We start from the raw sequence: 12,769 nt of genomic DNA, 5'->3' as shown, positions 1-12,769 counted from the left end.
CGGAACTCTCTTTGGATCCTCACATCGCCAAATTAAGAACGATTGGGTTTGTCTTGAGTAACACACCGTGTCCTAGGCCTCTTTTTTTGGGTTTCACAGTAAAGTACAGAGAATCACTGAAGCAAAATGCTGATATAAAAAAATTTCTACACAATAACCAAATTTGACTTATTCAGTCACTGTAAACTAGTGGTCTTGAGTGTGCACCACAGGTTCAAAGTATTACCATCTCAAGCTTGTAATCCCAGCTCACTGAATTATGTACATGGATGATTATGTACGTGACAAATAAGCTGGACGTTGCAGCCCAGTGTAATGAAAGGGTGGATAAATCAGTCAGAGAGTTCAGGTGAAGTCAGCTGAAGTTGAATTGGTTAATTCCCTTTATACGCCCTGTTCTAACTCCAGTCGTTAAGCCATTTATTTCTAATTTAAAGTCTCTAAACTGAAACTTAAACACACATGGATTAAATTAAGGACTTGTATTATACACAGCACCTTTTGCAGCCAATGAGGTGCTTTTGAATTGTAGACAGTGTTGTAATGTAGTAGCTAATTTGCACACAAGGTCCCATAAACAGCAATGCGACAGTGACCAGATAATGTTTTTTTGGTGATGTTAATTGAGAATCAAATGTTGGCCAGGGTACCGAGGATAAATCCCCTGCTCTTCTTCAAAATAATGCTGTGGGTTCTTTTACGCCCATCTGAGAGGGCAGATGAGTTTACTGTCTCATCTGAAAGAGTACATCTCTAACAGTGCAGCGCTCCCTCAGTACTGCACAGGAGTGCCAGCCTTGATTTTTCTGCTCAGGTCCTGGAGTGGGACTTGAACTCACAAACTTGTGACTCAGGGTTTAGAATGCTACCCACTGAGTTACCACTGATACATTGTCAGCGAAATTCTGAAATCAAAGGATGGCCTTGAAATCACTTCACTTCCCCCTCAGTGTTGCTCATTGTTGTCATATTACTCTACATTGTTAAAGTTTGTAATATGTTTGTTTTTTATTGAGGGGTTTGTGGGGTGGGGGAGAGAGAGAGGCAGGAAATGTTCAAGGTCCCATGTATGACCTACTCTTGTGCTAGCACTGTCTCAGTACTCAGGGAATTAGCTGCTGTATACTGCCATTATAAACGATCAACATCCTTACAAGCCCTCTGGTTTAACTTGGAGTCAGCTGTACATCTCCAATAGAAATGTAGATTGATAAATTTATAGTAATATCTATCAGAGCTTAAGGCCTTTGCATCAAAGTTCTGTACGACTAAATCACATGGGGTAATTTCCAAATTACTGTGCGTTTAACCAAGAAATGAACTCCAGTATTATTAAATTAGCTCCCAAAAATAACTCAGCACTTTGCCTCCTTGAACATCCCGACAGTTTGTTGAAGTCAAACATTTAGCTTCAGGTGAAAATGTCATACATCAGGAATGGTTTCAAAGGTAAAAACAAAAAAACTGCGGATGCTGGAAATCCAAAACAAAAACAGAATTACCTGGAAAAACTCAGCAGGTCTGGCAGCATCGGCGGAGAAGAAAAGAGTTGACGTTTCGAGTCCTCATGACCCTTCGACATGTCGAAGGGTCATGAGGACTCGAAACGTCAACTCTTTTCTTCTCCGCCGATGCTGCCAGACCTGCTGAGTTTTTCCAGGTAATTCTGTTTTTGTTTATGGTTTCAAAGGTCTCAATTTTCTGACTAACTGCAATCAGATTAAATGGCTCTTGTGCAAAAACTTAAAATTTCTGACTAGAATCATGTTAAAGGAGGCTGGCATTGTAGGTTTTTTAAAGGCAGTATATATACCAATGTAGGGATCACCACGGCTACATCTCACAGAGATGGGATCATTTCATACTGGGGACGGAGAGTACATGCAGAGAGGGGAAAGCAAAAACAGCCAAGTCTGCTACATTCTCCTTGCTGCCTCAATGAAAACATATTGGACAGAGATGTAGGCTGCATGTAGCAGTCAAAATAGAAGGCAAGGAAACAGGAAATATAGTCCAAGAGTTCTCAGGATTATTAGAGAGGAGGGCCAATTGGCCCACCCATCCAGAAACAACCTGCAAATCTCCCATCCAAACCCTCCTTAAATAATTCCAGCTGTCTGATTCAAAGCAGCAATCCATACTGACTAAATCTGTGCAGCGAAAAAAAAAAACAAGGAGTTGGATAAAAGTTGCTACTTAAAATACTCGGGGAACAACTGGAATCTGTTAGCTGGAACCCAACGGTCTACAGTGGCTGCTCAATAAGTTAAAGAAACAGCTTTAAAAACAGATTTAAAAGCATCTTCAATACAAAGGCAGGACAGTGACTTCACCAATAAATGCACACATCTTGCAGTTTTACAAGTTCATTTTGTATTATATATACTGGGTGATTCTCTCTCCTGGGTCTTCTCAGCCTCTCTCATGTGCAGATAATGCAACACAAGCTGTGTGTGTCTTAGAGCACACGTTGTGTTCAATCCCTCTCCAGTGCTACAGACTGAGGCACTTTCACACTGAGGAGGTCAGCGTGCGGAAAACACTGTTGGTTTCTGTTGTCCGCTTCAGTGCATGTCTCTCTGCTCTCTTGCGCTACCTTCCTTCCCAAGCGTCTTCTATTTGCTGTGCTGCAAGCTGCTTCTGCTCTGCAAGTGAAAAGAAGAAATTGATTACTTCATTTCATATATAATTATGCAGCTCCAGTGGTAGCTATTGGGCCCATCATGCCTGTACTGGGTATCCCTCTCTTCTTCTTCCTCCATAGCCCTGTTTCTGCTGCTGCTTTTAGCTACTCCTACCAGGAGATCTTGTCATGCTATGTCACGATGTCTGTGAAAATAGAGGCCTCTGAAATTTGTTAAGATGTATGTTTAAAATTCCATATACGATCCACAAGAAGAGGTGCCTGAAATTGCAAGAGCAAAAAGAACTATAGGGTGACATCCAGAAAAAAAAAGTGTCAGTATTTCGGCAACTCGATCAGAGCTGGAAAGCTACAGAGAACTCTTCTAGTGGGCCAATTGGAGGGCAGCAGAAAGAGAGCTCGGCCTGGGTAAAGTTGGATGGTGGACATCACAGAGCGCTTGCAGATGAACTACAGTGGATGTGTGAGGATGGCGTAATCCATAGCCCTACAAATGGCTCCTTTTGCAGTATTTATTCGACTCCTTCATGACAAATGCTCACAGAGGAAAGGTGCTACCTGCTTCCACCATCCTTCCAGGCAGAGAATTCTCCATCATAACTTCCTCCCTGGAGCTTTTGTCAATTATCTTAAATCTGTGTCCTCTAGTTACCTACTCTCCTGCCAGTGAAAACAGTTTCTCTTTATTTACTCTGTTAAAACCCACCAAGATTTTGAACAGCCCCATTAAATACCCCCCCCCCCCCCCCCTTTAACCTGCTTTGCTCTAAGGAGGATAATTCCAGCTTTTCTAATCTTACCACATAACTGAAATCCCTCTTCCCTAGTATCTTTCTGATAAATCTCCTCTGTACCCTCTCCAAGTCCTTGACATCCCTTCTAAAGCACAATGTCCAGAATTGGACACAATTTTCCAACTGAAGTCTAACCAGTGATTTATAAAGGTTTATACTTACCCTCCCTGGGACATATCTTCACCCAAAAAGGCTATTTAGAAATTTTCTAATCATGTAAGCACCAACCATGAGATGATGCACCAGAGAAATACTTAGAAATGTTGAAGAATTTACAATAAAATGACCCTTCATAAATGCTAATGTTTCTGAGTCAAGTGATAAATGAGCTGCTGTCAACAGTACAGGCTAGGAGTAGCAGAAAAACAGGCACTGCTGCTTAAGACTAGAAAGGGATATGAGGTCTAAACAAACAAATTCTAAAATCAAGCAACAATCTGGCATGCAATATTTTATAAAACCACTGGATTCTTTTTGAATGGTTTCTCTACCATAAATATTAAGGCTCTCTGATCAAGGCCATCAACAGCCAGCATGAAACAGACTAAACGCATGTGTTCATGGTTTCCCCCAGTTTAAACAAGTTATTTTTTTGGGCAGACGAATAGTCTGAACAGGAGCCAGCTGGCTCGCTTAAGAACTTCTGTCATAAGTGCAGTGATATTCACATAAAATACTCCATCAGCTTTCAAACCTATCAGCACGGATTGGAGTGCAGTTAGCTTGCCGAGAAAGGTTTAGTTGTCACACAGGTCAACTCAGTAGCCACCCTGTTTCATAAACAGGTTTTTAAGCGCCGACGGCTTCAACTGCAGACGAACAAAGGTAGGGGCAGAGAGGAATGATTTTAGAGAGGTGTAAGTAAGCCATCTGGTGACGGAGGGGATATGGGGTCTGAAAGTTCAGTCGGTGAAATAAAATCCACAAAGGAAAATTTATAAATGGTGTACAGAATGCTACTGACTTCAATAGCTTTCTAAAAGCGTTAATTTGACATTCCTATTCACGCCACCCTAGCCCTAAACTATTCTGATTACACCCTCACATTTCTAAATTGCTATATACGTCACTCTTACCATATTTTAACAGCAAAACTTGCTTGGGAAAGGCATTTGTAAAGGGAAAACAGAAATCCAAACCTTTCTTATTTTTATTTATATAACACCTTTCAGAATCTCAGGATGTCTCTAAGTGCTCTACCACTAATGAGGTACTTTTGCAATGCACAATTGTAATGGAAGAAAACCATCAGGCATTTTGTGCAGAGCTAGGTCCCACAAACAGCACAGAGATAATGAGCAGATGATTCATTAGAGATAAATGTTAGTTCAGGCACTGGGAGAATGCCCCTGCTCTGCTTTGAAATAGTGTCACAGGGTCTCTTGCGCCCATTTGAGGGGGCGTCTCAACCAAAAGTCGGCACCTCTGATTGTGCACTCCTCCCTTTCTAACTAGAAATCCATTCAGCTCCCCCCTTTTATTGAGTTTGGGGAAATCTAGTCAAGCATTTTATTCAGGGTTAGGCATGTTACTGCGCAAAGGGAATTTACAAATGGTGTCCGGAATGCGAGTGACTGCAATGGCTCTGAAAAAGTGTCATAAGGACTTGAAACATTAACTCTGCTTCTCTCTCCGCAGTTTTTCCAGCATTTTCTGTTTTTATTTCAGGTTTCCAGTGTCCGCAGTATGTTGTTTTTATGTTACTCCCAGGTTGAGCTGCAAAGCTCCCAGCTATGAGTCACATGCAATCGAATGTTAATCAACACAAAATTTCCCAAATCTTATACTTGGATACAGATTGATTAACAGCTTTAAATAAAAAGTAATCTGTTTGCAAATCTTTGGACCATTCATCCACTTAGCCTCAACAGGGATCAAAAGCATTCCTCAAACACAGGAATTTTAAGGCTTCTCAATTTGATTGCCTCCGGTTGGAAATTTGGCAGTGAATTGAATACATTCAGCATGAACACGGAAAAGATAGAATATTGGAAGAACAGTGAGTTAGTCATTCAACTAGAGTAAAGAATACACCAACGCTTTGTCCAAACTTAAAACAACTTTTTTTACATTTCTATTTTCCACAGCTTAAACCTAAAGGTTATGTCAAGTCCAAACAGAACAATAGTAATATATCGATATTTTTGATCCTTTTGGGTCATCATTATCCCATTACACCTGAAATCTGTAGAAGAAGGAAGAACAGGACAAATTTGAAAACAGCAGTCAAGAAAGATTCAGAAGATGGAGATCTTGCCTGCACAATCTGCTTCAACTCTTTGGAGAAGCAACATCTTGTTTTTTTTTTTAATTCATTCGTGGAATGAGGGCATCGCTGGCTGGGCCTGCATTTATTGCCCATCCCTAATTGCTCTTGCTCAGAGGGCATTTAAGAGTCAACCACATTGCTGTGGGTCTGGAGTCACAGGTAGGCCAGACCAGGTAAGGACAGCAGATTTCCTTCCCTAAAGGACATTAGTGAACCAGATAGGTTCATAATCAACAATGGTTTCATGGTCATCATCAGACTTGTAATTCCAGATTTTTATTGAATTCAAACTCCACCATCTGCTGTGGTGGGATTTGATCCCTGGACCCCAGAGCTTTACACTGGGTCTCTGGATTATTATTAGTCCAGTGACAATACCACTACCATCACCTCTCCTTTGGGCATGCTGTACCTTGGCTTCCAAAAGCTTCTCACAAATGATTAAAACTTAAAGCTGTGGCTTTAGGGAGAACCCAGAAATAAGAAATTGGTTGAAAGTTAGAAATCAATGGTGTTTTGAGAGTTACGTGAGCATTGGGCGAGAGGTGGAGGTCCAGTTCGATTAACTGTGGCGTCTGCTCCAGGGCCCACTCCTGGCCAACATCAACCCAGTGGTTGAAATATATCAAACTGGTACAGTAAAAGTGATCTTATTTCCTTGTATCCTTATGCATCGCAAAAAGCTGCATATATAGACAATAGGTAGCACTATACAGAGGTGACAATAATGTAGGTTTTCAGCAGACATTTGGAGATTGAGCACAAAGGGGGCGAGTGACTTTTGCACCCATTTTAATATATGATATAGAGCACTGATTAAAAAATAATGCCTATAAGATTGTTTAAAAAACAAGGACTGCAGGTAGGGTGAGGGAGGAGGACACAGTTTGAGGTGTTGGGGGAGGGGGGCGGGTTTGGGGATAATTTGATCACTCTCTATTTTAAAGCCATTCTGTCCTCATTTATTTATTTTTTATTCATTCACAGGATGTGGACATCGGTGGCAAAGCCAGTATTATGGCCAATCCCTAATTGCCCTCAACAGCCATGTAAATAACCAAGTAGGCCACTCAGTTAAGAGTCAACTGCATGATTACCAGATCATTAGTCCAGCCCTCTGGATTACTAGGCCACTAACAAACCACGATGCTATTGTTCCCTAATTTCCACTATAAATTCCCATGTTCATATTTATGATGGAAACTGCCTATGTAAACTTTGTCATAATGTAATTATACTCTCTGCTAAACTGGTGGTGCTCTGCATCACGGAAGGGTTCAATTGTAACAGGACAAATCTACATAGAGAGTTTGTATTATAAATGTAGATCTTGGAAGTTAAAAAAAAGCTAGTAGGAAGCATGAGGGATTAAATTATGAAAGAACCTATTGACAGATAATATTGCCTATATGTCAAAAAGCAACAAATATAATAAAAGCTAAACAGAAATAAAATTTTAACATAAAAATCAGTCAACCATGGGCTTGAAATGAATATGCACTTCTAAGACGAAAGGTTTTTCACTGTGCAATATAAAGATTTTATTTTAGGGAGAGGAAGTCAGACAGATAAATGCCTAATTCAGTTATACATAAAACATATAAAAAATAAATTATCCGCACAAGTTCCAAAGATTAATTTTGATTCCTTTTTTTCTAAAAGCCTGTGCTAGATTGGGTAGACATTGCCAGCAAAGGTAAATCTTACTGCACAGCCTCATCTAGTGGCTGCAGCTGTAAATCGAGGCTGCAGTTTGCAGCAGAGAGAATGCTGTGGGGGGATGTCACATCTCACTGGTGGCAGGATGAAGCTCTGCTGGTCCCAGAGGAATAGGAGGCATTCAACAAACTGGAGACTGAAAATGGATAATTGCTGTACATTATTCAGCAGAAACTTAGGTTTAAATAGAGTCAAATTGTCTTTTTTGTATGTCAGCCATGGTTCAGTGGTCGCAACCTCTTTGCAGATGCTGCTTGACCTGCTGAGTTTTTCTAGCATTTTCTGTTTATATTTTAGGTTTCTAACATCCACAGTATTTTGACTGAGTCAGAAGCTCATGAGTTCAAGCCCCACTCTAGAAATTTGATCTCCCAATCCAGTCTGAGACTCCAGAGCAGTACTGAGGTAATACTGCATTGTCAGAGGTGCCACCTTTCAGAGCAGATGTTAAACTGCAGCCCCATCTGCCCTCCCAGATGGGTGCAAAAAAATCCCATGGCTCTATTCGAAGAAGAGGCGAGTTCTTCTTTGTGCCCTCCCAGTGTTTGCCTCTCAACCAATATCACTAAAAACAGGCTATTATCACATTGCTGTGTGTTGGAGCTTGCTGTGTGTAAATTGGTGGCCTCATTTCCTACAACAGTGACTACACTTCAAAAGTGCTTAATCGGCTATGAAGTGCTTTGGGATGTACTGATGTTGTGAAAGGTGCGATAGAAATGTATTTCCTTCTGCTCTTAATAAAATGCTTCTGTATTGATGATGATATGCAGCTGGTGGCAGAAAAGCAGTACTACCATTGACAACACCTCATGACATAAAGCTAATGAATCCGGCCTGACAAGTCTTGGGAGCTACCTGCGCCCCAAGATTGATAGTCAGAGGCAGGAACGAAAGTTTGCCTCCTTTCTACATACGACAAACACTTCCCAAGTACACTTGCAAATTAAAACGAAGAACATGGTGCTTGGAGGTCACTGGCCCCGCTGGAGAACTGCTCTCCTGTATCGCTGCATCAATACATGATAGATACGAAGGCCATCAGTGCCTTAAGTTAAAACATTTGCAGGGCTCCAGGGAAGACAGTGGAATGGGACTAGCTGAGCAGCTTGCAAAAGAGCACAGACTCCTCTCTTGAAGAAAGGCTGAGAAGTGACCTAACAGAGATCTTTAAAATTATGAAAGGTTTTGATAGAGTGGATGCAGAGGTAATGTTTCCTCTGTGGGGAAGAGAATAATTAGAGGCCATCAATGTAAGATAGTCACCAAGAAATCCAAAAGGGAATTCAGAAGAAACTTCTTCACCTGAAGAGTGGTGAGAATGTGGAACTTGCCACCACTGGGAGTGGTTGAAGTGAATAGCGTGGGAAACTAGATTAGCATGTGAGGGAGAAGAGAATGGATGGTACATTGGTAGATTTAGATCAGAAAGGATGGGAAGAAGCTCAAGTAGAGCCTAAACACCAGCAAGGACATGTTGGGCTGAATGGCCTGTTTCTGTTCTGTACATGCTATGCAATTATTCTGTGGCTCTACTCCATTTGGATACTTATTTTCTGGTCTGTGACTTCCTTATTCTTCCAGCAAAATGTATAATCTCGCACTTATCTATATTGAAGTTCATTTGTTAATCACACACCCATTTTACAAGTTTGTTAATGTCTTCCTATATGTGTCACAATCTTCCTTTGTACACCCGCCAATTTGGTGTTATCAGTTAATTTTGGAACTGTACTTATGACTCCCGAGTCCAAATTGTTTACGTACAACAGAGGCTCCAATACAAATCCCCATGGAACACCACTCTCACCATTTTCCAATCTGAGTAACACTTTTAACCCTTACTCTGTTTTCTGTTTTGTAGTCAGCTTGCTATTCATTCTGCTACCTGTCCTCTGATTCCAGATATTCTGAGCTTAGTCATGAACTTACTATGCAGTTTCTTACCAAAGGCTTTTTTAGAAATCCAAATATATTACGTCTACTGCGTTACCCTTATCTAGCTTTTCTGTTGCTTCTTCAAATAACTCAATAAGGTTGGTTGAGGATAATCTTCCCTTTAGACTATTCCCTATTATCTTTGCAATTTCTGGATGTTTTTTTACTGCATCTTTGATGAAATGTTCCATTATCTTTCTTATTACAAATGTTAAGCTAATTGATCAATAGATCCCTAGGTTTGTTCCATTTCCATTTTACACAAAGGAATCACATTAGCTGTTCCATCTTCTGTCACAATTCCCTTTTCCAATTTTTTTTTAAATATGTAAGAATGCCTTTGCTATATTCGTCCCAATTTTTCTGTGCGTGGATGCAATACAGCTGGACTTTTCTTTACATCTGGTACTGTGTTTTATCTTTTCCGAGTTTGATTAGTTTATTATCACCTCTCCTTTCTATTTTAAACATCTTTATATTTTTTAATTTCATCCAATGTTAGCTCACCAATGTGTGCCTGATAAGTATTTAATATTTCTGCTATTTCATTACCTGAGTTTATCACGTGTATCCCTTAGCAGCCCCATCCTGATTTTTCTTAAAAACACCTGTAGAATGTTTTTGTATTTTATATATTCCTTGATTATTTAATTTTGTAGCTTCTCTTTTGCCTTCCCTAGTTGTTTTGTTGGCTTCTTTCCTAATCTTTTTGTACTCCTTTTCATTTCCTCTCCTTTGCTATGTAAAGTATAACTTTATCTTTTAGTTCCAATTCAGCCCTTATTTTTTTTTTATTCATCCAGGATATGTCATCTCTGGCTAGCTTCTTTTTGCTTTTCAGTGCGATATATTTCTCCTGAACTCTACTGATTACTGTTTTGAATGTTTTTTTGCTGCCAGACTATTTAGTTTGCCAATGAGTTATTCCAGTTTCTTTTCCCTAGTCACATTCTCAGCTCCTTAAAATCAGCTTTTTTCTAATTTATTACTTTGGTCTTTGTCTTAAATCCCATTACTAAGTGCACTTTTTTGGGTGTTTGTGCACTATGTATTTCCAGAATTTTCTCCCTTTGCATCTGATTTCCAGCATTTTATTTTCACCTGATCACCAAGCCCCTTTTCCTTTTCTCCCAGCCAAACATCTTCCCTTTTGCACGTAACAGGGTTTGCATTAAGCACACCTATTCACAATCTATCCAGAAGTTGCAAGTGTGAAACATTCTTTACAATGCATCTAGTTCTTGGATTCCTTGGCTTATAATTACAGCACCATCGCACCCTCACACGCCAGCTTCCCCCGGCCCCACCACCGCAACCCCCTGCCCCCTACCACCTGCGCCCCCCGCCCATCCCACTCCCCCACCCCGTCCCTCACTACCGTAACCCCCTGCCCCCCAACATCGCCCCCCCCCGCCCTTCACCATCCCACTCCCCCACCCCCTGCCCTCCACCACCCCGTCCATCACCACCGCAACCCCCTGCCCCCCAACACCGAAACCCCCCCCGCCCCCAACATCGGACCCCCAGCCCCCTCACCACCACACTCCCCCACCCCCTGCCCCCCACCACCCCAACACCCCCTGCCCCCGCACCACACCATCCACCACCACACTCACTTGCCCCTCACCACCACCGCAACCTTCTGCCCCCCACCACCCTGCCCGGCACCCCAGCACCCCCCAACCTCACCATCACCCTGCCCGGCACCCCAGGTCCCCCACTCACCACCACCCCGCCCGGCACCCCAGCACCCCCTCACCACCACCTTGTCTGGCACCCCAGCCCCTCACCACCACCCTGCTTGGCACCCCAGCCACCCCACCCCGCCCCTCACCACCACCTTGCCCGGCACCCCAGCCCCACCTCACCACCCCACCCTCCCGACCCCCGCCATCCCATCCCACCTACCTCCCACCGCCCCACCCCCCCTCCTCACCAACCCCCTGCCCCGACCAAGCCACCCCCTCACCCCACCACCATCTCACCACCCACCGCCCCCACTCTTGCGTTACTAAAATAAAAGCAAAGTACAGTGGATGCTGCAAGTCTGAACGTACTGGAAAAGTTTTTCCAGCACCTTCTGTTTTTGCTCCTTTTATTGCTAACCTCCATTGTGTCTCTAAACAAAAAAATCTGCTACTCATCCTTTTACCAGAAGGATGCTATAGACATTTCCTACTGCAGAAAAAAAATGATTGTGAAAGGCCAAGGACACGGATTTGAACAGCAGTGCAGGAGTTGAGAGAAACTTTAGAAGTATTTATTTTGCCCTTGGCAACTTCAGGGAAAATTTCTGACCTTTTGGGTATAAAGGATATGAATTAGCTCAAGTTTGTTTATATGCACATGGAGTACAGATATGTGTCACCTTGTGTGAAAGCACATTTATTTCACGCTTTCAATATCAGGATTTGAATTGAAAATAACCCAGTCCAACAAAATGCATGCCAATTAATAACATGAAATTGATTCTTTTTTAAAATAAAAAATAGACTTGATTCTTGTCTTTAGTTATCAGAATTGAAATTTTTAGGTAACGCTATGAGATAATGGATACTAGGATAGTGATTACGTGTCATCTCACAAGAGGGCTTTAGACAATATAATAAACCACAAAAGCAATCAAGTGGTTTATTACTGTTATATGAACTGTGAGATGGGATTACAGTTGAGGAGACACTCCAAAGTACTCAGAATTGGATCATTTAGACAGGCAATGTAATTGTTGGGGACAATTTCCCCTTCCTCCTCGCCCTTGGGATGTGGGGGTGGACATCAGCAGCTGGGAGACTCTTGTAGTTGACGTGTGAAAGGATTAAATTGTGCAATCATAGGATAGTCCAACACAAAAGGAGGCCATTTAGCCCAATGAGTTTTTAAAAATTCATTCACAGGGTGTGGGCTACGCTGGCTGGGCCAGCATTTATTGCCCATCTCTCATTGCCCTTGAGAAGGTGGTGATGAGCTAGCTTCTTGAACTGTTGCAGTCCATGTGATGTAGGTACCCACAAGGGAGTTCCAAGATTTTGACCTAGCGGCAGCGAAGAAACGGTGATATATTTCCAAGTCAGGATGGTGAGTGGCTTGGAGGGGAACTTCCAGGTGGTGGTGTTCCCATCTATCTGCTGCCCTTGTCCTTCTAGGTGGTAGTGGTTGTGGGTCTACACTGGCTCTTCCAAAATGCAATCCAGTTAGCTCCACTCTCCTTGTAACTTTTTTCAAGTATGTATCCAACTCCCCTTTGAAGGCTGCCACTGAACCTGTTACCTCCACCCTATCAGGTATTGCATTCCAAACCCTAAACACTTGTCACACAAAAAATTTTTTTCCTTGCGGTGCCTCTGGTTGTCTTGTTGATCTCCTTAAATCTGAATCCTCTGATTATCAACCTTTCAGCCAATGCAT

General features: G+C 42.1%; 1 protein-coding gene across 1 annotated transcript in view; it reads right to left on the bottom strand.

Moving 5' to 3' along the window:
* Positions 1–2,288: 2,288 nt before the first annotated feature.
* The window catches only part of r3hcc1l (R3H domain and coiled-coil containing 1-like), a 134,457-nt gene continuing 123,976 nt past the window's right edge, over positions 2,289–12,769 (bottom strand). Inside the window, exon 7 of the mRNA XM_041210300.1 lies at positions 2,289–2,645. Within this exon, the coding sequence (XP_041066234.1) occupies positions 2,593–2,645 (53 nt within the window). The 3' untranslated portion in view covers positions 2,289–2,592. The remainder of the gene's footprint in view (positions 2,646–12,769) is intronic.

Source organism: Carcharodon carcharias, chromosome 17 (genome assembly GCF_017639515.1).
Source record: "Carcharodon carcharias isolate sCarCar2 chromosome 17, sCarCar2.pri, whole genome shotgun sequence".
In the NCBI taxonomy this organism is placed as follows: Eukaryota; Metazoa; Chordata; class Chondrichthyes; order Lamniformes; family Lamnidae; genus Carcharodon; species Carcharodon carcharias.
The sequence above is the reverse complement of the archived record's forward strand: the minus strand, read 5'-3'. Positions and strand labels throughout refer to the sequence as shown.